Source organism: Octodon degus, unplaced genomic scaffold, assembly GCF_000260255.1.
Source record: "Octodon degus isolate 3935 unplaced genomic scaffold, OctDeg1.0 scaffold00033, whole genome shotgun sequence".
NCBI lineage: Eukaryota > Metazoa > Chordata > Mammalia > Rodentia > Octodontidae > Octodon > Octodon degus.
In genome coordinates this window covers 14793300-14819694 of record NW_004524609.1, presented here as the reverse complement: position 1 = coordinate 14819694, position 26395 = coordinate 14793300, and the positions used below count along the sequence as shown (strand labels likewise).

General features: G+C 44.7%; 1 protein-coding gene and 1 pseudogene across 2 annotated transcripts in view; both read right to left on the bottom strand.

Annotated features, from left to right (window-relative positions):
- Window positions 1–1997: 1997 nt before the first annotated feature.
- Window positions 1998–2959, bottom strand: LOC101585812 (annotated as a pseudogene). The gene has a single exon (XR_001117073.2). The product of XR_001117073.2 is annotated as a proteasome subunit alpha type-5 pseudogene (transcript).
- Window positions 2960–7681: 4722 nt separating this feature from the next.
- Window positions 7682–26395, bottom strand: part of Kctd2 (potassium channel tetramerization domain containing 2) — an 18938-nt gene continuing 224 nt past the window's right edge. Inside the window, 6 exon segments of the mRNA XM_023714110.1 lie at window positions 7682–9382; window positions 16920–17045; window positions 18964–19059; window positions 22139–22230; window positions 24571–24679; window positions 26225–26395. The exon segment at window positions 26225–26395 is cut by the window's right edge and continues 120 nt beyond it. Coding sequence (XP_023569878.1) covers window positions 9353–9382; window positions 16920–17045; window positions 18964–19059; window positions 22139–22230; window positions 24571–24679; window positions 26225–26395 — 624 coding nt within the window. The 3' untranslated portion in view covers window positions 7682–9352.

Here is a 26395-nt window from a genome sequence, read left to right as displayed (position 1 = left end):
TGTGACTGGCTTCCCCTTTTGCTACTGGATTTAATCAATTTTACCTGAGCAATGGTGCTTGTAATCTCATTGGTTGACCATGGTTTTGTCCCACCTCATGCCCAACTAAGCAAGTTCCCATGTCTTCTCCACCACCTTAGACCCACCTCACCATATGGTTTTCCTCTATAAAAGTCCCTGCAAGAGACAACTTCCTGGGGGGAATTACCCGCTCAGCCCCTCCACTCCTGTCCCTCTCTCAGGACAGGAGCTTTCTTCCTCTCAGTAAATATATTCTGCTCATAACCTCCGTTTGTTCCTAAAATTCATTCTTTGGTTTTTAGAGAACCAAGCTCATGCAGGTCAGGTCGGGAGATTGTTTTTCCCTATGTCATTTGGAGGTTCCCTATATGTTTGGAGGTCACCCATCCAAGACCAGTTTTTCTCCCTGTATCAAGAGTACTTAGCAGAACTCTTTTTTTTTTTTTTTTTTTTTTTTGTATCTGGTATAGATCTACAGGGTCTCACTACACAGATCAGACTCATAATCACCCTCCTGTTTTCAGCTTCCGAAGCACTGGGATTACAGGCATGTGCTACTACACCCAGTCTCAATTGCCCTCTCAGTGGGCCCAGGGAGGCCCACCAGGGTGAGGTAACCATTAATGTCCTATTTTTAATGGTATGAATGAGATTTGTGGTTATATAACAAAATTTAAAATGAACCAGAAAATCATTTGCCATAAATAAACACACAATATGACAATTTTACCCTCAGGGGAGAAAATTTATTTAATCTTTTATTTATTTATTTATTTATTTGGTATAGGGTCTTGCTGTGCAGCTTGGACTTGTACTGAGTCTCCTGTCTCAGCCTCTGCAGTGCTGGGAGTACAGGTGTGCACCACCACATGTGGTTTCGGTGGCTGGCTCAGCGCAGGGCTGGCACAGCATGTGGTACCGGGCATTGACCTGGGTCCTTGTGCTTTCCAGGCAGGCACTTAGAACAACTTAGCTATCTCCTCAGCCAGAGAATTTATTTTTATCATTATTTTTTAATCAGATTTTATTGGTACATTTTATATATACATAATGATCACATTCATCATAGAGAATTTGTATCAGGATGTGATATTATTCTTCGCCCATTCCCCTGCCCTCTCTTCAATCTCTCCTAGGAGAAAAAAATGTAAAAGGGATGAGGGGCAAAATAGAGAAATAGATAAAAAAAAAAAAAAAAGAGAGAGAGATTAGAAGCAAGGCTGGAGGCCAAAGAAGGATCAGACAAACTTTGGGAAGCTGGGGCAGAAGACAGGAGGGAAAGAGAGAAGGAAGAAATAGAAACAAGAACAGAACGGGAACAAAAAAAAAATCTAGAAGCCATGTCCACATTCATATGAAAATGAGAATGAATACAAAATAAGAGAAAGAAAATATAAAACAGAAGGGAATAAAAAATGTCCAATTCAAGGTGTGTCTCCGCTGCCACTGATAGACAACACTGGCAGAGGCAAGATCCATGACAATCCCAGCAAAGCAGCAGCAGACCCACCTTGGGCTAGAGGATGATCCCGGTAAGACTTACCGCCTATTTCCACTGAAGTTCAGGCTGTGAGCCCGGAATCACACCAGCCCAGCCTGCTGCAGTCCTGGCCACTGAGGGTCTGAACCCAGCTGGGAGCCATTAGGAGGCACCAGCAGTCACCCTAAGTCCCACATTCAGTTATCCTCTCTCCAAGATGGCCCCTGGCCATCTGCCCTCTCTCAGGGTGTGGAGGTTTGCGTGGGAGAGCTCACCTGCCACAGCACTCCACTGGGTCCACCACACTGCTCCACGGGTGTGCTTCTCTGTGAAGGCCTCTGAGGTTGCCGGCAGTCACCTGGTCTGCAATTTCAAGCCTCCTCTTCCATGCAGAGTCCTGACTCAGGGAGAAGAAGGGTCTGCCGGATACCTCCTCCTTTGCTGAAGTTTCTCCATTCTCCCTGTGGGCTTCAATTTTCTTTTCTTTTTTTTTTTTTTCTCAATTTTTTTTAATTTCAGAACTGCCTTTATGTACAGACATCATAAAAAAAATGCACATACACTGGAGATTCTCCAAGGAACAAGAGCTGGAAATAAAATTTAAGGATAATCAGGAGAACAAAAACTGTCCCAGAGAAGTTCTGAGGATCACTCTTCCTTAAATGTCCTTGATAACCTCTTCAAGTTCTTCCTTTGTGAACCTGTGGAAATTCTGGCCAGGTTGCACCGTAGCTAGCTCTATGTTGGTTGCATTCAGCTTCTCCTCCATTACTTGCTTGAGGATGATAAGTGAAGACTTGATGGCTTCTTTCAGTGTCATGGACTTGTGGTAAACTTCCTGCAAGGAGCTCTGGGCACCCTCTGAAGCAGAGCCAATTGCTCGGGCATCACACTGTACAAAGGTCCCGGAGGGGTCCATATGAAACAGTTGGGGTCCCTTCTCATCAACTCCTCCAAATAACAGTGCTACTCCAAAGGGCCGAGACATGGCGCCTGGGTCTGCATCTTCTTCTCCAAACTGTAGGGCCAGATTGGACACAGCCTGGGTCACACTCTCCACTGTCATTGTCTCGTTGTAGGTAAACCAATGGTTCTGTGTCTCCACTCTTGCCTTATCAATTAAAGTCTTAGCATCAGCAATTAGCCCACTCACGGCACAACCTATGTGAGCATCAATCTCTACTATCTTCTCAATGCTGCTGGGCTCCATGAGTGGAGAAGTTATTCTCTTCTCCACAGCTAGGCATACACCTTCTGATGTCTGGATCCCAATGGCGGTAGAACCAAGCTTGATAGCCTCGATGGCATATTCCACTTGAAACAATCTTCCGTCAGGAGAGAAAGTATTCACACCTCTGTCGTATTCCGACCGCGTGAGGAACATGGCGAGGACAGTAGAAGGTGGCAGTGGCTACGCTAAGTTTCTGAGGACTAACAGAAGTCCACCAGCACCCAATTCAACCTCACGGCCACAACACCAAAGCCCCGGACTTCAATTTTCATTTCATATCATTCCTGGGTCTTGGGGACCCACTTCCCTCCTTCTCCTCTTCCTCGATTCTTTCTCTGTTGCTCACCACACTGCCATCTTCCTGACCCATTTTGTATTTTTTAAGAACAGGGTCTTGCTAACTCACTAAGTTGCCCAAGCTGAGCTCAAACTTGTGATCCTCCTGCTTCAGCCCCCCAGAACGCTAGGGTTATAGCCATGTGCCATCATGTATGGCTACATTATATTTTTTTATACATGCACTATTAGCTATAATTAAGAGAAAACTATCAGTCTAAATGCTTTAATTTACTATTAAAATATTGTAATATGTTGTTTAGATTTTCATGTAAAAAGTTTGAATTGGGAAAAAGGGGTAATAATAGGCACAAAAGAAAAAAATGCAGACACAGCTACAACTCATAATAGCAAAAGCTAGAATTGGTTAAATTGAATTAAATTTTCACTGCATACCTGTGGAGGACCACCTAGGTGACTCTTTAAAAGAAGAGCAGTTGTCCCCATTTTGGCTGTGCCTGACCCTATTTTCTTGTATTGATATGTACAGAGATGGCTAGGACTTTTCCTTATCCCTTCAACTGGCTTTAAGCAATGCATATTGATCTAGCCGAGGTGCTGGGGGTAGTCTTTGAAGACAGCCCCTGTGTTTCCCTGATAACCCACACCTGCTGCTCTTTGGTATGAGCCGGGTCAAGACAGGATGAAGAGCCAATGCTCCGTACTGTTGGCTGGGATGGAGATTTGAGACAGAGGCTGTGACTTCCTAGGGCTTGAAAGATTACACACCAGAGCTGAAGCACTGGACCCCAAAACATTAGATACTATTTCAATTGTATAATGTAAATTTCTTTTTCTGCATATTCTTCTCTCTGCATATCACAGAGATAAATGCAAGCCTCCTACCTAGCCCAGCTCACTGTACTCACCTACTTCCTGCAATTCTCAGTCATTCATCCTTAAACCACTTCTCCTTCATGACTGAATAAAACCTAGGTTCCATCCTGGTAGAAGCCTTTGTTCTGGACAGCCATCACCATTGCTAGACTTAGGACTCCTTGGCTCCCCATAACTATAAATATGCCTCAGTGTCTTTGTTCTTGCCCTGGGTTGTACTGGAAGTGGCAGATTGGAATTTGCTGAGATTCCGATAACTTATCCATGAAATTACAAACATGAACTTCTTGGACCAAGACAAGGACCAGGTAAGGGCTCACAGAGAACAATATTCTTAATTAAAAAAAAAATTTTTTTTTAAGGTCTATGCAGTTCACACTGGCCTGGATTCACTATGTAGTCCATGCTGGCCTCAAACTCAAAAAAGTTCTGCCTCAGCTTCCCAAGTGCTGGCATTCTGGGTGTGTGCTACCACACCTGGCAATAGTAATGTTAAGTAAAAAAAATAGCTTAGCAACTTAATTACATAGTGTTGAAACCTGTTTGGGAAACTAAACCAGCGTTGAAGTCACAGCTCATTCCAGGGGAGAGCCTTACTGATGAAAAATCTCTATGTCCTACGATTCTCATTAAAAATTTAGCTCTGTGTGGCTGCCACCTGGGCTTTATGACTGCACTGACTCAGTGATCTGTTGCAAAAACTGATGTTGTACCCAGAGCCTCCGGCAGCCCCAAACGCACACTTACCATGCAGAACTGCAGGGTTTAGGCTGAAATCCAGGCTTGTTTTACAGCTTGCAAATCTATTCCTTTGAGGGCTGGCCAAATAGCTCAGTGGATTAAAGTGCCTGCAAGCAGGGGCAGGGGCAGAGGCAGGGGGTTTGATCCCCAGGCCTACTGTGCTGGCCCCACTCCTGGGGCACGCTGAGATGGCAATTGAGATTGGGTGTGTCTCTATTTACAGCCTCTTGGAAGGCTGTAAACAGGCTGATCACTACGAGTCCGATCTAATAGTGAGATCTTGAACGCCCTGTAGACCTGGACAGCAGTCACCAAGCCGGTGCCGTCTGACTCACCAACGAGTGGTAACAAACCTTTTATAGCCACGTGTGATATAATTACTGTAGCCCAAAAGTAGGCAGTGAGCAGCTTGCCAGCGGGGGCACAGTGGACATTCTGCCCATTCTGAAGAGCGAGTGGGATCTTCTCTTTACCAAGGGTAGCTGTATCTCCTCCCGTGGAGGCATACATTTTTCTTAATCATTGTGCATAAGTTCAAGTGTATGCAGACCAAGCTTATTTGAGTTTTCCTTCAGATGGGTTGAGCTGGTTCTGATCGGGCCCAACCTCACCTCACACTCTGCTGCAACCTTCCCGTTTGCACTGTTAGCAGCATTACCCTGAGGGAGCAACAGCTGGGTCTGGGCATTGGGCTCATTTCTTAAAGCTTCTCCACCGTTCTCAGGGCAGCCGGAGTTCTCAGAAGGCAGCACCAACCCGCTTCCATCTCCCTCTCAGGCCCCTCCTCCCCCGATCCATTCTTGTAAGCCAGCCTCTTCCACTGCTCTTATCCTGGAGACAGCAGCTGTACCCTATAGTTCCTGCGGCTGTGGTGGCCCTCCTGCCCTACTCCAGGTTGTCTTGTGAGTGGACCCTGACTGATACAGGGTGTGAGTGGCCCTCTCATCTTCCCAGCTGTCAGCCTTGCACAGGGAAGGCTGCCCTAAACAGTGGCGGCAAACTTACGGCCTGCGCACTGCAGCAGGCAGAGCCCTCCAGCTGCACGAGAGCCAAATGCCATCAGTAGCCAAGCACTGGAGAGTTTTTCTGAGCTAAAAGCTCAGTATAGGGGTTGAATTACACCACTGGCACTCTGTGAGAAATAACTGGCTTTTTGTTGCAGCTGGGCACTGGGTGTCCAAAAGGTTCGCCACCACCTTTAAGGCTCCACCCCTGCCTGGTACTGAGTGGTGAATACTTACTTTGGTTGCTACCATGTTTTTCATCCTCTTTTTTGCAGAGAAAGTGGGTTCCTTGTCACTTCGCATTTCCAGGAAGATTTCTTTCCCTTCAGAACCAGCACATGCTCCTCCCCTTGTCCTTCCAGCTCCCCGGTGGGCAGCCCATCTGTTCCCACCTTCTGTTCCTCAGCACCCTCTGGGGCCTCTCAGACTCAGGAAGGGAAAGGGAGAAGGTCCAACACCCCCAGGCAGTTTAGCAGCAGCCCTGAGGATTCTGCAAGCCACCCTGGAGGACAGCGCAGGAAGCCCATCCCTGGAGACCCACTTGAGACTCATCAATGGGAAGTGGCAGTAGTGGCAAATGTGCTCGAGGACCAATAGTCAGACATTTGTTTCATATCTTTATTGATCAAAAAAAAAAAAAAAAAAAAGTCACAGCGTTTCAGACTTTTTCAGACACATGAACAATAACAAAGAGTACCCACAAGTGACAGCTGTGGTCCCAAAGGTCTGGAGCTAAGGCTATGCTGGAGGGCGAGGGTGTCCCTTTAGCCCTACTCAGCATCTCTGTTGCTTCCACCCCATGCCTTGCTGAGAGGGAAGAGCAATAATGACTGCAGAAACCAAGTCACTTCAGAGGCAGCTGGCCCCACCTCACACCCAGGGAAGGACCAGGTTCTGCAGAAAGGACAGAGGTGGTGCTGGCTCAGTACTCTGGATGGTGGCCCAGACCTGAGGCAGAGACACTCCCCACTTGGCAGTCCTGGGGGGCCAGAGAATGTGGGTCAGTGGTCATGTAACATCCATCAACCAACAGGAAGGAGGGTCCCTCTGCAGAGACCAGCCAGACTCCCTAGGGTAGAAGGCTGTCACGCAAGAACACTGGCATGGATCCTGAAGACTCAGGTAAAATACGTCCCAGCAAAGAGCCTGCCTTTCAGCTGGCAGCTGTGTTTTGGGTTTGTCCACTTTTGCCGTCTGGGGCTGATTCTGTCGGGAAGAGGAATTCCCTCCAGTGCCCCCTCCTATCTGTGCAGTCTTCGGGGTTGTGGCTCTCAAAACTTGAACATCATTTGAGGTCCCTGTTTGCAGCCCTGGCTGTTTGGGAGCAGAGCTAGGAGTCGCAGTGCTGAGTCTTTGCATTATCCCTAGGCCACTGAAAGTATCTTCATAATTGTATTACAATAACTAAGAGAATTAAAAAATTTTATCCAAGTATAAGTCAATATTCAAACTCCCTACTATTTGTTTAAATCAATATTCAAATAAAATCTACAAACTTGGAAAACAAAACTACTTCAAAGAACCCTGAAAAAACAAACCACCCTCTGACTCCTGGAGTAGAGAGCTGCAAAGAGAGACCTTCAGCAGTGACCTCTACCAGGCAGAAGGACGCCGGTTTCCCAGAGCACCGGGCTGGGGGCTCTACAGCAGAGGTTTTATTGATGCGCTGTGGTGGCCCGGGGAGTTCAGTGAAGGTAGCGCTGCACTCGCGAGGAACTTGCCCAAGGCCTACTTCTTGTCTCATTCTCACTGAACTCGGTGCTAAAACTGGGCTTGGGGCCAAGGCAGCAGCCCCGCCAGACCCTGCTCCGTGCTGAGCACCCGGCGCGACCAGGGAAGCTCAAGGACCTACCTGAGCGGGTGCAAGGCCCCAGCAGAGTGCTTCGCACAGCAGGACGACACGCCACTTGAGCAGTGCACCCTCTTCCAAAGTCCTCTGTCCTATGCCAGGCACACTAGTAATTCCTGCTGTCTCTGCTTTTCCCCAACTACACCTAAATCTTTGTGTGTGTGTGTGTGTGTGTGTGTGTGTGTGTGTGTGTGTGTGTGTAAGATGCCAGGAGAGATGCCGATGGCCCTTTGGGAGGATGGACTGCACTTCCTGTAAGCAGAAGTTCACTAACAAGTTACAGCTGTAAAAACATCAGGCACAGCCAGACTTCTGACGTGCCAGCGTGTGCATTTACAATGGCGTCCGGGCGCGGGTGCTGCAGGAATCCGTGCCCACGCTTCTATGCCACTCTATAGACAGGAGGAAACGTGTGAGAATCCCGGAGGAGATGTACGCCTCCTGGGCGTGGTCAGGTTATACGCTCTAAAGGATATGGTAGGCGCTAGTCTTTCTAAATCACTGCCCTTGTGCCCGATGAGCAGCTGCCAGAGCTTGGTTTTAAAGGTGGCTCCGAGTGCCTGGGCCAAGGCGGCTTTCAGGCAGTGCCTTCCCCAGAGGCGCCTTCCCCATCTCTACCATGGGCCATGTTATAGAAGGCTGTCTACGCCGTCTACGGAAAACAAAGGATGCTCCAGCTCCACTGCCTTCATGACTGCTCACCAATACTCAAGTGCTGAGAGGAGAAATGTAGGTACAAACTCCCCACACCCTGGTCAGACCAGCACTAGATCCAACATGGCACTCCCAGGAAAAAAATCTCAAGAGGTAGGGGATGGTATCAGAGACAACAGAGGCCTCTGCCTGCCTGCCAGCACACCCTGCTGGGCACAGTGCAGTCACCCAATGTGCTGTGAGGCAGGGTTGCTAAGGAGAGACACGAACAGCACACTCACTGAGGGCATCTGCAAGACCACCACAGAAACAATAGCACTTTTACGTATGGCAACTTGACATATTTGGCGACTCCCAAAGAAACAGCCTTTCCCACCTCAAGCCATTGGAAGGTCCACAAAGTCCTTTATCTTTGGTCCAGTTAAAAAGCCAGGGAGGGAAAACAGGTCAATGGGGATAAGGCTGCAATAGCAGTCACCAACCACCTGGCACTTCTGTCTGCCTCAACCCCCTTCCTGGGGACAAGCCAGGCCTCATGGCACCCAGCAAAGCTGGTTGTGGGAGTAGCACGTGCCCAAGATGCAAGCAGTACCCCCCACTGTCTACCACAGTGAGGGACACCCTTGAGGAGAGGCTCTGTGCACAGCGGTATGCATCCTCTGGTGACTCACCTCTGTTCCAAACTTCAGTTTGACACATGGAAGCTAGAACCTGCTGCCTCTCTGCACTCCTTGGAGGGTAACTAGCAGGAGGGAACGGGTCAGAAACAGCTGCCAATGTCCAAAATGGTGCCCGCAGGAGAGACGAGGGCGTAGCTCAGGACAACACTCCTTCCTCTCCAGCTTCTCTGACATCTAGGATGTTTCCAAGGAGCCAGACCATTCTTCCCTTACCCGGGTTCCCAAAAGGATCCACCTGGGGACCCAGCCCAGCTGTTGTTATCAAAAATCTGTCAAAATATTGGCTAAGCAAACAAAAGCAGGCTTCTGCAAAGGTGATCTACAGCCAGAGGTACATCTGTCCTGGGGACCCCAAGGGAGAGGGGTCCTTTGGTTTTGACCAGAACACATCCTCACCAAGGACCAGGCTCAGCTTTGCTTTGCAGTAGCTCGGTTACTGTACGCGCACAAGACTTCACAGAACTGCTCTGCTGGATCCCTCTGCTATCCTTCAGGATTCTGGAATTTCAGACTCTCAGCTTACATTCGAGATCCTCTCTCCTGAAGAATCTGCAGGTGGAGGACAAGGGAGAAGCCTGAGATGTCTGAGTAGCCTGCTGAGGGGAGGAAAGACCCTGAGGATGGGAGCACAGCGCAGTGCCACAGCGCATGCTGAGCACACGGAAGGCCGAGTTTTGACCCTCCCCAGAGTCAGGTATGGTGGTACATGCCTGTCAGCCCAGCACTATCAGTGGCTGAAGCAAAGGAATTCAAAGTCTGAGATCAGAATGGGAAACTGACACAGTGAGACCCTGTCTCTAAATAGAAAGTTTAAAGAAAACAGCTGGGGATGTAGCTCACTGCAAGGGGATTGGGTTTAATCCCCAATATAAGGGGGGATGATTTAAATCAGAATATATTATCTAATTATAATAGAATTGACCTAAAACTCCATTACAAAAATGATTAAAAATTGACTTCAAGCCAGTTGTGGTGGTACACCTCTATAATCCCAGAACTCGAGAGGCTGAGGCAGGAGGAGCATCATGAATTCAAGTTCAGCTTACACTACACAATGAGTTCAAGGCAGGCCTATATAGTGAGTCCCTCGTCTCAAAACACAAAGCAAAACAAAAACAAAATGATTTCAAAACAGTGTCACCTGCTATCATTACTTTACATGACAGCCCAAGCTTTACCTTGGCTCTCACCCTCTTCTCTTCAGTTGGTCCAAGCTCACCTCAGTTTCTCTCTCACTCTTCACTGATCCTTTCTTGAATAAACTTTGCCACTGACTTTTGTTTATTTCATCCAATTCTTTGTTCAAACAAGAAGAACCTGAAATTTGGGACTTTGGGGAATGTGATAGAGTGGTGTGGGGCAGGGCAAACGCCTCTCTAAGACTTGGTGTTCAGATGCTGGACTATGGCAGGATGAGGAAGAGAAGGGGCAAGTGGGTCCACGGAACCCAAAGTCATCTTTGAGCAGGGCCAACTGAGCTCAGAAGTCGGAACAGCTGAAGGCTGGGTCCATCTAGCGACTCCCAGTGTTGAGGTGAAATAGAGCCGAGTTCAAGTTGGCAGGAGGTCAAGGAGCTGAGATGAAGATGGCATGGATCTGAGTTCACGCTGGCAGGAGGCATGGAGTGTTACACTGAACAAACTGGGTTCCAGCCAGAAACCAGCCTGAACTTCAGGGGAACTAGAGGTGCAGACTTGCTGCGACTAATCAACACAGATTCATACTCTGTCTGCCTATGTTGTCTACCAGTGACAGCAGAGACATGCTTTAAAGTGGACAGTTTTAGTCTTTCTCTTTTCTTGTTTTTGTTCTGTTTTCTTTTTTCTTGATTGTTCTTATTTTTATATATCTGAACATTATTTCTAGCTTTGTTGTTGGCCTGTTCTTTTCTTGTTTTTATTTTTCTGTATTTCCCTTGTCTTCTTCGCAAGTTTCCCAAAGTTTGTATAATCTTTGTCCTCCAGTCTTTTTTTTTTTTTTTTTTTTTTGAGGGTCTCACTGTATAGCTGAGGCTGGCCTTGAACTCAGTGACCCTCCTGCCTCAGTCTCCTTAGCAAGACAAGCAGTCAGCCTTACTCCTAATCTTTTCATCTTCTATTGCTCTATTTTTTCCCCTTAACTCCTTTTTATTTTTTTCTGTATTTTAGAGAAAAGTCTACAGTGTTCAGTGTCTCACTACTAGATCGGACTCAGTGGTTCTATGAGTGGTTCTCCCAAGTGCGGGGGTTATAGGCGTGCGCCACCATGCCCAGTCTCAATTGCCCCATTTCAGTGCACCCCAGGGGCAGGGTTGGTGTGGCAGGTGGGGATCAAACCCCCAGCCCCTGCTCCTGCTTGCAGGCACTTTAATCCACTGAGCTATTTGGCTGGCCCTCCATTTAACTCCTTTTTAAATTTTCTCCCCTGACAGTAAAATTACCACGAGGGCACATTTGCTGTGTATCATTTTCTGGTTCATTTTACATTTTGTTATGTAACCACAAATCTAGTTCATACAGTTAAAGGAAGCAAATTAATAGTTACCTTGTTGTCATTTTCTAGGTTTTGTATGAGGCTGTTACTGCTGATTGTACTACTTTACCCAAGGGGGCACAATTGCTCTTTTTTTTTGGGAGGGGGTACCAAGAATCAAACTCAGGACCTCAAGTCGGCCAGGCAGGCACTATGCAAATGAGTTATAATCCAGCCCAACGTAATTGTTCTAACCAGTTGTTCTTCCTGGTATTCTAAGATGAGATTGGGTAATGGTCATAAAAAATACCATAGGTTAGTGCCAATGAACCAGGGTGGGCTGAGTAGGTAGCAACTTCCTATCCCCAGTAAACAAAGACGTAGGGGGTCTTGAAACCAACTCAAAACCCAAAAGCCAGCTACATATGGAAGACATCTCTGAGAAATAGTCATTACCTAAGGACTCTAAAGACTAGCAATAGGGGCTGGTGAGATGGCTCAGTGGTCTAAAGCACCTACTTAGAACAAGCTTAGCAAAACACGGCGACCGCGGTTCAATCCCCCAGCACCACATGCCAGCCAGCCCCGCCCCCTGGTGGGCTGAGCTGGCCACACACACAAATAAATAAATAAAGCTTTAAAAAAAATAAATAAATAAATAAAAAAATAAAGACTAGCAATAAAGGTACCTCCCATAAGCAATTTATAAGCACCAATCCAGGAATTAAATTTTAAAAAATAAAAATGAGAAAACACTTCAGAACGATGGAATCCCAGACTTTCAGCTCACCAAAGGCAAACCCAGAGGGGCAATGAGGTGGGACAATTTGAAAGCTATCCAGTTATACTCTCAGAAGTGGTAACAGGGGCTGGGGAGACGGCTCAGTAGAATAAGTGCCTGCCTGGAAAGCACGGGGGCCTGAGTTGCAGATGAATGAAGCTTTAAAAAAAGTCAAATCATAAATAATTTCTCAGATAACTACAGAGATGGTGACCATAATGAAAGACATGTTCATAACTCTAGAGAGAGAAAGATACAAAAAATAGAGCAATTTGGGAAAATGATGGAAACTACAAATATCATAAAGCAAGTTCTGAGATACCCAGGAGATTAAAAGTTCCACTGAAAGCACATGCAGCAGAACAAGCCAACGTGAGGACGGAATCTCAGATACAGAAGACAGGATTGTGATTAGTGATCATGGAAAGAAAGAGTTCTTCAAAATAGCAAGGAACCAAAAAAAAAAAAAAAATCAATACAACAGCTGCTAAATGATGCAAAAAAGACTAACAAGATTGACTGAGGTCAATGAAAAAGTAGAAGATAACGCAAGTGACCCAAAGAACCCTATTAACAGACTAGCAGAAAAAAAATACTCCAAAAGGAACACGAATTTGACACACAGACAAATGAGGCATAAAGAACTCCCATTAACCATGATCAAAAAAATCTACAAGGCAATATAGTAGTCAAGACTCCAGAAACTCAACACAAGGACAGAATATTAAAAGCTGTTAGAGATTTAAAAAACCCCAAATCACCTATATAGGAAAGCCCATCAGAGCCATGGCAGACTTCTAAACACAAGTCAAGAACAGTTTAGAGTGAAGAATTTCAAGCCCTAAAACAAACAACCTAAAATCCAGATTGATGTATCCCACAAAACTATCTTTCAAAGTTGATGGAAAAATAAGATACTTCCATGACCACCAAACTAGCTCCCAAAAGATTCTGAAGGACATTCTAGACAGTGATACCAAGGACTACAACTCCATGAACCTCAAGAGAATGAACTCACCAAGCAAGGCAAAGAAACAGAGGGCGAAAAAGGGGGGGAGTGAACAACAGAAAAACAACATGATAAGGATAAGCAAACACGTGTCAGTTATTACCATCAATGTAAATGGTCTCAACTCACTAATGAAAAGAAATAGACTGGCACAATGGATCAAGAAGCAAGGTTCAACAATATGCTGCGTGCAAGAAACATGTTTATTTGAAAAAGACATCCACAGACGGAAAGTCAAAGGATGGAAACAATACTCTATATGACAGAATCCCAGAAAAAAGCAGGGGTAGCTTTGTCTAATTAATTATTGATAAAGAGAATTTCAAGCCAAGATTGATTAAGGTTGACAAAGAAGATCACTGTATCTTGTCAAGGAAACAGTCCAAGAGGAAGAGATAACAATAAAAAATATACATGTACCAAATACCAGTGCACTCAACTATATAAAACTAATATTAGCAGACATGAAAAATCAAACAAGCTGAGCCTGCCCTGCTGGCCCCGCCCCCGGGGGCATGCTGAGATGGCAACTGAGACTGGGTGTGGTGGCGTGCTCCTGTAATCCCAGCTCCTACAAGTCTGATCTAGCAGTGAGACCCTGAACACCCTGTAGACCCTTCTCTAAAATTAAAAAACAAAACAAAACAAGCACTAATACGTTTGTATTTTTTTTTTCTTCAAAAACCCACTGTCATAAATAGGTCAACTAGACCAAAAAAAAAAAAAAAAAGCAACAAAGAAATACCTGAACTGAACCAAACTTTTGAACAAATGGACTTAGCAGGCTGGGTGTGGTGTCGCACACCTGTCACCCTACCACTCCAGGGGCTGAGGAAGGGGGATGGCTGCAAATTAAAGGCCAGCTTGGGCTACAAAGTGAGTTTAAGACCAGCCTGGACTGCATAGAGAGATCCTGTCTCAAAAAGAAAAAAAATAAAAAAGAGAGACTTAGTACTTGTTTACAGTATTCTACCCCACAACAGCAGAATACGCATTCTTCTCTGCTACACACAGGATGTTTTCCAAAACAGACCACATACTAGTTCATAGAACATGAGCATGTTCTATGCTTAAGTAAATGCAAAGGAATGCAAATTAACTTAAGCATATTTTCAGACAACAGTACAATGATAAGGGAAATCAATGGCAAAACAAACCAAAAAGCTTTAATAAACACATGGAAATTAAATAGCTGCCTCCTGAACAACCAACAGGGCACAGATGAAATTAAAGAAATGAGATGATTTCTACAATTAAACAATGATGACAGTATAACACACCGGAACATAAGGGATGCAATGAAAGCAGTACTATAAGGGAAATCCATGGTGATGATTTCCCATGTCAAAGGCAAGCTCAAATAACCTAATATTTAACTTAAAACTTCTAGAAAAAGAAACACAAGTCAAACCCAAAACTCATATGAGGGAGGAAATTGTAAAGATCAGAGCAGAAATTAATGCAATGGAGGCTAAGAGAATACAAAGAATGAATGAATCAAAGAGTTCCTGAAAGACAAAATAAAATAGACAAGCATATCAAAATAGGGGGAAAAAAGACTCATCATGCAATTAGGAATGAAAGAGTGAAATCACAATAGACACTGGAGAAACAAAAGATCATCAATAGCTACTCTGAAAAATGTACCCTAATAAGGTGGAAAATGTAGAAGAAACGATTCCTACATATGTATTACCAAATCTGAATCAAGAAGACATAAACCAATCCGTCAATGAAATAATGAAATTGAATAAGATGTAATTAAACATTTACCAACAAAGAAAAGCCCAGACCTTGATGGATTCACTGCTGAATTACACAAGAAATTTAGAGAAGACCTAATATCACCACTTTCTAAGCTCTTCAATGCAATTAAAAGGGAGGCAATACATACTCCAAATTCATTCTTGGAAGCAAGCACTACCCTGATACTAAAACCAGAGAAGGATCCAACCAAAAAGAGAAAGAACAACAGGCCAATATCCCTAATGAGCATAGATGCAAAATTCCTCAAAAAGATACTGGCAAACAGAATGCAGCAAATCATCAAGAAGATCATAAATCATGACCAAGTAGGATTTATCCCAGGGATGCAGAGGTGATTCAAGATATGCAAATTAATAAACGTAATATATCATATTGACATGGCCAAGGACAAAAACTATATGATCATCTTAACTGATGCAAAAAAAGCATCTGATGAAGACCAACACCCATTCATGATAAAGACACTACAGAAAATTGGAATATATGGTCTTTATCGCAATCTGATAAAAGCCATCTATTACAAACCAACAGCAACATCACTCTAAAAATCAGGAACAAGACAAAGATGTCCACTATTACTACTCTTATTCCATATAGTTCTGGAAACATTAACTAGCGCAATTAGAACAATAGAAAGAAAAGGAATAAGGATAGGAAAGGAAGAAATTAAGTTAACATTATTTGCAGGAGACATGATACTGCTCATAGGAGATTCCAAAACTTCTAAAAGACTCCTAGATTTAATAACCAAATTCTGTATCACAGCTGAATACAAAGTCAACACTCAAAAATCAATTGTCTTCCTGTACATAAATAACAAACTGAGAGAGAAATTAAACAATACCTTTCACAACAGTGAGAAATCAGTTTTACAAAGGAAGTAAAAGACCTCTACACTGAAAACTACAGTACTCGGAAAAAGGAGATTGAAGAGCATATCAGAAAATGGAAAGATATCCCCTGTTCTTTGGTAAAAAAACCAATATAGTGTAAATGACCATACTTCCAAAATTGTTAATTAGGGTGACAACCCATGGGGGTCCCCCTCCTGTCCCTCTCTCAGGATAGGAGCTTGCTTTCCCCCAGTAAATATATTCTGCTCATTAAAAAAAATTATTAATCAGATTTAACGCAATCCTCATCAAATTTCCAACAGCGTATCTCACAGAATTAGAGAAAAGAATCCTAAAATTCATTTGGAACCAGAAGATACCTAGAATAGCAAAGGCAATTCTGGAGAGCAAAGGCAGGCAGAGGGCATTACAGTCCCTGACTTGAAATTATGTACTGAGCTATGTTCTCAGCTCACTTTTTGTTTTTTACTGACTTGAGAGAGGCTGGAAAAACCATCTTTTTTACATTCATGTTTCCTAACCAAAAAAGCTCTTTCATGGTTCCCTAAATCTTGATTTAAATCCAGCAGTAAAAACATACAAAGTGGATGTTGGTTTGTGTCTAGTTGGCCCCCCAAAGCCCCATGCAGTTATGGGGTGGACTTCTAAAGTCTGTGATTAACTCATGATCCAGTGCTAGGATTGTGGGTGTGAGTGCTGCACCCCGCCTGGGGCAGACAGCCTGAATCCAACATAAGGGAGACAGACCTGTTCTCTGTTGCTAGGGTTGCCACTACTCCTCCCTTTTGCTCTTGCTCTTTGCTGTTTTCTGCCTCCATGAACTGCTGCCCTCTGCCTTGTGCCACTCTGTCTTGGACCCAGTCAAGTATGGACTGAAACCTCAACTATGAGCTAAATAAATCTTTTGTTTCTTAATTTTGGATGTTGGATATTTTGTCCCAACAACGAGAGAAAAGTAACTCAAGACAGTGCGGAAACACAAAACTGGATGAGGAAGGGAGGAGATTATGGGCACCAGTTAGGGCAATGCTGTGGGGGCCTGGACACAAATGAGCTAGAAGTGCGACCCAGCTGTGAAGTTTGTTTTCTTTTTTTTTGGTTTTCTGAGACAAAGTTTTGCTACATAGCACAGGGTAGCTCTGTGCCCACGGGGATCATTCTGCTGCAGGCTCCCAAATGCTGGGACTACGCATGCCACTACACCTGGCCAAAATAGTTTCTTACCTTTGCCTTTTCGCTGGGCTCTATGACAATGCCGTTGGTAGAGTTATTTAATTCTCTGGAGACAACACAGAGGAATTCTGCTTGGTCCTCATTTCCATAGTTATATGAGGATCCAATGCTGATCAGCTGGCAAAAGAAGATAGTGACCAGGTAAGTAGCAAAGTCTCAAGTGCCACACACAATCACACCTTCCTTCTGTCTGGAATTCGTGCTTTTACTCCTCAAGGGATGAAGGATTCTCTGGAACTCAGTTACCCAGAAGGACACTGTTAGTGAGGTTTCCGCAAGAACTCTGAGTCCTGCCACCGTCCTCTCACCCAAGCACTTGTTCAATCACTCTCCATTTTTTTTGGTACTGAGAACTGAGCCAAATTCAATTCCTCATGCTTGCCAGGCAGGTACTGTGTTGCAGGCCTATATCCTTGGCCCTCTCCCTCTGTTAAAGATGAGTACTACACAGGCTGGGAATATAGTTCAGTGGCACAGTGCCTGCCTGGCTGGCACAAGGGCCTAAGATCAATTGCTGGTACAAAAAAAAAACAACAAACAAACAACAACAACAAAAAAAGCCAAACAACAACAAAATAAAATAAGAATGAGTACTACAAAATATTTCTGCAAATAAAAACAGATACTTGTTTCAGCCAAAACACAGTGGTGAGTCATCTATAAGCAGGGCTCCTAGACAGGAGACCGCTACACAGAAGGACCTGGAGTGCCCCAATAAAAGGACTGGATAGCTATCAAAAGCTGTCTGCTGCTGCCCCTTCAGACCCCTTAGAGACCTGAGCTCATTACTAATTCTAAACAGGAAACACATACAGAAAGAGAAGCTGAGTTGGCGGTGAGGCTGTCCTCACAAGCATGCAAGGCCTCAAACTGGGAGACCAGTGCTGGTTACCTGGGCAACAGGCCCCTCAGCTAACCAAGCCAAACTTCCTCATCTGTACCACAAATACACGAAGAACAGAATTCAGCCTTCCACAGGATATTAACAAGATGAGAAAGCGACAAAAGAAATTGCCCTTTGGTTTTACAAAAAATACTTATTTACCTTTTTCAGTACTGGCAATTGAACTCAGGACGAGGAACTTATGTCACGGACCTACGTCCCCAGCCCTTCATTTATTTTTTTGAAATATGTAGTATCCTTTGCTTAAGATTCTATCAGGAAAGAATCCTTCTGGAGGGCAATAAACCCCGGGCATATTCTGCCACCTACACATGAAGGAGTACCAGGCTGTCAGACAGGCAGGACCGATTCTGTAGTGGAAGACCAGTGTGAGGAATGATCTGGCACTGGCTAAGGCAAGAGAGGCAGCTTTAACTGCGATCTACAAGCTGATCCCTACGTACCAGCTGTAACTTTACTTTAGAAAGCAAGCTTCCCCTGCTGCTTAGTTGGCCTCTTCCAGTGTATCCAATAGGCGACACTCCTATAAAACCAGGTTCCTTCTATTTACCCCTAGCCTGCCTATGGGTGAATGGCAATAAAAGAATTGAACAATTCTGCCACATTATGGAAGAACACAATCAAACTGGGACTCTGGATAACTCTGTTTTAATCTCAAGCTTAAGCACAAGACTAAAAGAACCGAAATGGAGAGAAGGATGAGAGATGACACTTTTTACCTGGCCTGGTCCCGTCACAGTGCACCTAGTCACCAGGCACATACAGTAGATTATACAAACTCTCAGAATGAAGCTGACCCTGTGAGAAGAAAGGCTGCCTGCTGAATCCCAGTCATTTGAGGGATGCACTGTAGAACACTTGTGGAAACCAAAACTGAGGCTCTTCAAACCCAGAAAGCTGGCTGGCTCCCGGGGCACTGCTGCACTCCAGCTGTGGACTGGAGGCTGGAGACGTGGTTCTCCTCCCTCCTCTCCCCAGCTGTTGCACACCACTGAGCATGTATCGCGTACCGACTAACGCTCTTTCCCATGACCTGGAGATGGATCACGCCTGGCCCCCATACCCACCTGACTGTTCAAGGAGCTGTGGCCCTGGGATGAGGCTCTGGGTTCTTCGCTTTGAGAAACGTACCTGCTCAAATTTCCAGCCATCGGACATGGTAGAGACCATCTGCGTGAGCTCTTCCTCCTGACACTGCAGGACTCTGTACACGTGCTTCACAGGACCCTGCAATAATCAAGAGCGACTAAGAGCAGCAGCAAGGAGGCCACAGACTACAGGCTCCACCACTCTCACTGCTTCCTTCATAAACTGCACTGTGGATTCCCAATAAAAAGTATCCAAGGGGGCTGAGCGTGGCCCCATACGCTGTAATCCCAGCACTCACAAGGCTGAGGCAGGAAGAACACCAAGAGTTCAAGGTCAGTGTGGGACTACACAGTGAGCTCAAGGCTGGCCTGAACTATGTAACAGCACCCTGTCACAAAAAGAAAAAAATCTAAGAGAAGAAAGGACAAAAAGGCGCAAGAATATGAATCAGGGCTTGTGAGATGGCTCAGTGGTCTAAAGCACCTACTTAGAACAAGCTAAGATAAGCAAAGCACAGGGACTGCGGTTCAATCCCCCAGCACCACATGCCAGCCCGCCCCGACCCCTGGTGGGCTGAGCTGGCCACAAACACACAAAATAAATAAATAAATATTTTTTAAAAAAGAATATTTAAAAAAAAAAGAATATGAATCAGTGGATAAAATCTCAACTTCAGGGGAATAAATTATATGCGCAACCATGTGACAAACCAGATATTTCATCCATTTCCTCAGTTACTTTGCAGAAGAAAGTCACATTTTTTTTTTTTTTGAAAGTCACATTTTTTTCCTAAAGTGATTTATATGTGATGTATATCCCTTTTGCTTTAATGAGACTGCTAGAAATGATTACAGGAACACTATATTAATATAGTAAACTGGAATCCTATAACATGCAAGTTATTTTTATCCTCTCTGATGCTACATTCAAGTGTTTTAGCATTAAACAGGAGAACTCCTGTTCAGAAGTGTGTATAATAAAAAGTAAATATTTGGTTTCTGTCTGCATTCCCAGCCAGGCACAGTGCTGCAGGCTTGCAATCCCAGCATCCAGGCTGAGGCAGAGGATCACCATGAGTTCAAGGCCAGCCTGAGCTCTATTTTTTTTTTTGGCAGAACTGGGGATTGAACTTAGGCCCTTGCTCTTGCCAGGGAAGCGCTTATTCCACTGAGCCATCTCCCCAGCCCCTAGCCTGTCTCAAAAATAAAGAAGGTTCTTAGAGACAGCACAGTAGGTCAGATGATGACAGCCACTAAAAGATAAGAGGCGATGACAGTAAAGCTGGATTAAGAGCCCCACATCTTGTGCTTCACTTGTTACAGGAGACAACAGCTGGAAATCCACACAGCCAATGTTATCTCAGAACCATGTGGAACAAGGGCAAAAGAAGATGTCTTTGAACATCAAATACATTTCATGGAGCTTCACAATAAGAGACAGATGGAAAGATCAAGGAACATCAGAAAGGCCTTGACATTCCTAGAACAAAAAGCTTCCAACTGGGTGTAACTCCACAGCTTTTGGTATCTGGAGAACTAATTAACTTAATTACAGTCACTGAACAAAAATATTGTACTGCTCTCAAGGAATCAGTGGATGGCAAGAACAGAGAATGTTCAGGTACCATGCTTGAATGGCTTCAAAGTACGTAACTCACAGTACTATCAAAATTTCTACTTATTTTCTACTTTTTAAGAAAGGAGAAAATTTAGGATAAAACATTTCCAAAACGTCTAATATATTTACCATCTACAACAGTGAAAGATATCATGAAATAAAAAATGGCAAAGACTGGCAATCCTACCACACCCTACCAGCTGCTACCACGTTTCATAGTCTACAAATTCATCTTGGAACACTCACAAGGAACCTTACAGCAGTGAACAAAAATAAGCACTCTCTCTTTTTGTTTAGTTTTTTTGAGGCAGGGTCTTGCTATGTAGTTCAGGCTAGAGTCAAGCCAGCACTGACCCTCCTGCCTGGGAGTATAGGCATGTGCCACCAAGCCTGGCTCTAGAATGAGTCTTCCTTCCATCTTTGCAGGAAGCTAATGTCAAGAAAGCGGCAGTAGTTAACGTGCATAGAAGGCCCCACTTTTTGCGGTGTCAGGTTTTCACCCACATATTCCATTCTAAGCCAAAACATACTGATATATGATGTCTAACAGAGAAAGAAGAAGGCACTATTTTCATTTCTGAAGAGAAACTACTGCCTTCTTTTTAACAGCCGGAAAGTCCTCTGCTTTGGCTAAGGTAGCATCCACCACCAGAATCTGGTGGGTTAAGAAGCAAAGGTGACACAAGACAGACGACCACAGTGGAGCACAGCTCTGCCCTTACTTACTGCATGCAGCTCTGGGCGCTTTCCTGTTTTTAGTACTAGGCACTGAGCCCAGGCGTTTACACTGAGCTACAACTCTAGCCTGCCTCTCCAGTTTTCAAGACAGACTTAACTAAATTGTTAAATTGCCTACGCTGGACTTGAACTTAGGACCTTCCTGTCTTAGCCGTCAAAAGTGCTGGGATTACAGGTGTGAGCCACTCTGACTGGCCACGAGTTGTTTTTTCTTAAACACAGGAAAGGGAACGTCTCTTTTGTCTGCTAGATTTCAAGATTCTTGGAGACAAGGACATTATCTTGTTACTCAGAGAATCCAAATAACAGACAGTGGCCATTCAAACACACGATGAATAGTAAGTAAATCAAGCTAAGTGTGCCCTATCGTCTTTCCTTCCCTCAAAGGAATAGGACACTATTAGTATCAAAATCCAGACACTGTGATAAAGAGAGAAGCTTTTACAGCTGTAAAGAGGCATGATTCGCAAGTGCTTTCAAATGGCTCCCAGGAGCTGGATGTGACAAGATCACGTGCTAAAGGGTGGCCCTATTACAGGCCAATGAACAGGGGGGAGCCAGACCTTCTTTGAACTCCATGTTGAGGGAGACAGACACCGAGTGAGAGAGAATAGAGAGAATAGCGCTTTGGCTCTAGAATGGCCTGGGCTCCTCCCACCACCATATGGCGAACAATCACAAACTCTTTCTTGTGAAAGAATACAAGGTTGCTCTGTGTTGTTCTTTCTCCATTTCCTCCTTCTGAACAACTGTGGCTAAGCACAGACCAGCTGTCCAGACCTCCTGTTCTAAGGGGGCAGGCGCCCTTTTCACATCACACCTGTTCGTGTGGTTTTCCTGTTAACAGTTCAAAACACCTTACTTGTGAAGTTCTGTTCTCATTGTCTCGTATCCTTTCCTTAACCAGCCGCACGAGAGACGCGATGTTGTAAAATTCTGCTTCTTCCAGCACGCCTACGACAAGGACCAGACTGTAGTCAGGGATGTGTGAGCTCACCAGAAAAACAGCAAGAGGAAGCTTACTAAAAACTGCATTCTTCAAGTACAAATCTAGCCTAGGGAATTTAGGAAATCCCTCTTTGCTGCTTCGGGCGCACGGAGGACCTTTTTGCCCATGAGTGTGAGTCAAGCACCATGCCCGCTCTGCTCCCTGTTCAACTCCTCCTGCTTCCTCAGCACCTGCTCATCATCAGCAGGACACTTTTCCCATATGTCACCTAGTTCTGAAGCACTGGACACCTCCTGTGCTTGTTAATTCTTACCCAGTTTGCCCTCAAAAGGACTGCTGAATAGGTATATGCGTATAAATTTGAATGGGTCAAATTTAGTAGAATATTTATTAAACAGCATAAAAGGCAATCACTAAAAGACTCTCATGCTAAATAAAATCAAAGGCCTTAGGACAGCTTGGACATGTGTGGTCCTGTACCAGGAAAATTTTTTGCTAAAATGGCCATTATTACAGCAACTGAGCTGGGCACTGTGGTGCATGCCTACAATTCTAGCACTCGGGAGACTGAGAGAGGAGGATTGCTGCAAATTCAAGGCCAGCTACAACTACACAGCAAGACCATGTCTCAAAAAAATCACAAGACTGTAATATAAACAACAGATAAAAATATCTAACAGTCTTAAATTTCCTGACTTTTGATAGTAGGGTAATATAAGAACATCTTTTTCTTTGGAAAGACATACAAAAATATTAAGAAAAAAAGTTAAGGAATAAAGTTTGCAATCTAGTCTCAAACTGCTCAGAAATAGAAACTATAGGGGAAGGAAGGAGGGAAGGAAGAAGAAAGGATGAGAAGGGAGGGAAGAACAGGCCAAGAATGAATGATAAAGTAAATAATGACAAAAAATGTTAAGAATTGATAAATCTTATTCAAGAGATTTTTACACTATTCTTGCCCTTTTCTGTAAGTCTGGAATTTTATATATATATATATTCCCCCCCCCCCCCCCAGAACCGGGGATTGAACTCAGGCCTTTGTGCTTGCCAGGCAAGCACTTATTCTACTGAGCTATCTCTCTGGCCTTCTAAGTGTGGAATTATTTAAAAATAGTTTTTTTAATTAAAAATATCAAAAAAGGTTAACTCATGAGTTTATGGTTGCTGAAACTATTTGAAGGATGCATGGAGCTTACATGATTCTTGTTACTTTTGTATGCATTTAACATTTGTTTTTTAAAAAAGGATTCAAGGCTGGCCAAATAGCTCAGCAGATTAAAGCACAGGCGCAGGGGCTGGGGGTTCCATTCCTGGGCCTGCTGTGCCGGCCCCACCCCTGGGGCGCACCGAGATGGTGACTGAGACTGGGCATGGTGGCGCACACCTGTAATCCCAACTCTTGAGAAGCTATAAACAGGAGGATCACTTGAGTCTGATGTAGTGAGACCCTGAACACCCGTAGACCCTTCCCTAAAATACAAAAAAAAAAAAGGATTAAAAATAATTGTTTCCCAGTTATTTTTTTTTTAAACAGGGGTGTTGTCCCCCACCCGTTTAAAAAAAAAAAAGGGAGAGCAAGAGCTAGCGAGGAAGTGTGTGACAGCGAGCACAATTCTTTCTTTTATCGGTTGGACAAGAATTGTTTTGCAGTCACTCCAGTAACAAGCTCAGCCATTGCAAGCTTTCTTACTCAGAGCTCAGGCACCCAGACAGGTTACCCAAGACTTAGGGAAGAGCCCCAATCTTCCACTGAATGCCTCCCGTGAGACCAAGCCAAAGCTTTCTGAAGGACTACTTAAATCCAAATACCCTACAAACCAAAAAGATAAGACATCCAATAACACACCTGACAATGAGCTGGAAAATGAATTAGGTCAGCAGGAAAAATTGCAGGGAAGCATGAGACCAGAGTCTTAAAAAGAAACGAGGCCAATCCTTTATTATTTTTTTCTGTACAGGAGCAAGTTCAAACTAACACCGAAAATATAAATAACTGAATGTTAGAGGTATATACTGCTTCAGGCTACAGACATTCACTGCTAGCACACAAGCAAATGTTTAAAAAGGATTACGGCGATTCTGCAGGTCTGAAAAAACTCCTAACGTTATTTGCAAAGCTGAGCTACCCACCTTAATTTTCACTAAGAAGGCTGAACAGAGGCCTACGGAGCTCTCTTCAGCCTGGCTCTCTCAGACAAGACTAGCTACCTGGAGGCTTTCTGCTCACTTTCATTAACCTGTAGTACACCAGAACACCAGCCCAGTGAAAATCTCAAAACTCAAGTCCATGGAAGACCTTTAAGCAACCTGAAATTTGAAATGTCCAGTGCCAGCAAGGCTGTTACCTTCTTCTGCCAACTCCTTAGTAATGATGAGTTTCCCATGGCGGAGGTAGTTTAGGATAGGACCAAAGTAGGTAGGGTCTCTGTCAATCAGATAGGCTCCTGTTTCATCCTGCCAACCAAGCACAGGGGTATCATTATGGTGTGCTCAGGAGCATGTTGAAACGAAGAGGGTTTCTCCCCTTTTGCTAGCATCATGTCAGCTACAAAAAATTTAATGAGGGCAAGTTTTGCTAGACATTTGCTTACTGGAAACTACTGGCAAGAAGGCTAGCCCTAAGCACCTTCCGCTCTGGCTCATTTCAGGTTGCCGTCACAGATGCACAGTCATGCCCATCCTCTAGGCATTTATTTACTGGCTTGAACTTTGCTTGGCCAACTGCCAACATTCTTTTGTGGGACACTGGTTACAAGGGAAAGAAAACAAGCTGTAGATTCCTAATTTAAATTCTTGCTTGAAACCAACACACTGACTTCTCCACTGCCCCTGAACCACATTCCTAATTCTAAGAAAACCTCTGTTCAGTTGGCAACGCTCCTGAGCTCAAGGCCAACATCAGTGGGAGTCTACACTGCCAGCTGTAATCTCACACCCTGCAGCTCCATGCTCAAAGAATGTATGGTACTGCCAGGACTTGGTTCTGGGCAGCTTCAATCCTACTCATCTTTACAGTAAAAGGAACAGGAAGAAACTGGCTTATATGGACATATGGAAGATTTGGGGTATACAAAAATAATTCATTATAAGCAAGCATTTTGGCATCTCTGAAGTTAGGGAAGGTTTCTATCAATTTGAATTTAGTACAGAACAGATGAAATCAACATATGCTTATGCAGCTCCAACTCTGTTGCAATGTAACCAGCTGAGAGCTGTATGGGATAAATGATGGCACAAGCTGCCGTCAGCGCCTTTAAGTTGGGAACTAAGAGGAGCCTGTAAAAGTAAAAAAAAAAAAAAAAAAAAAAAAATCAAACAGTTCAAACTGGAAAAGGGTGTTTTCTCACCTTTTAACTCTGCTTAGCAATCACGCATTTTGCCCAATAGCAATCATTGGTCTCTACTTTTCCTTAGCCTTAACTGGTTAGCCCAGATTTGCACTAGCAAATATAAATCCCCCCCACACACACACCCCGGAATGCATTTGATTTCAATATGGACCTAAACAGTAAGTGTTCTCAGAAAGTCTGGGACCAGGATTTGCGGAAAGCAGCGCCATCGCAAGCAGCATTCTCCGCTGCGGTGGAAGCCACCCTCAGACCCAGACTTCACCCAACTCGCATAGGATTCTTAGAGGAAGTCTGACCAAGCTACGAAGGTACCTTGGCTCACTCTGACCCAGTTCTGGATGTACATGACCCCCCAGCAATGAAAAGGATGAGAGGAGCAAAGAATATAGAAGAGGGGTGGGGAGTGTGAGGAAGGAGTCCCTGAAAACGAGGGGCTAGGTCAGAGGAAACCCCAGGGTGTGCCCGAGGATGAGGAGAACGGGGAGGGGGCTTTCTGCAGCTCCCGGTGCCAGCGACGGGACCCAGGCATGGGGGTGGGGCGATGTGGTTCCATTCTGAGTTGAGTTTGCCTAGAAGGAGCGCGACCCAGAACTCGGGAGCGGAGCCTAGGAGGAACGAGGGGATCCGAAGGCCCGAGGGCGGGGCGCACCTTGTCCGAATCCAGCTCCGGGTCCTCCTGGCAGCAGAGGCGGCAGAGGAAAGACTTGGGCTCCCGGCCTAGGGTCTGCCTGGTGGTCACGAAGTAGGTGCCGCCCACATTCAGCCGGACCCAGCGGGCCGCGCCGCCGCCCCCTGCCCGCTCAGGCGGCCCGGGACCCGG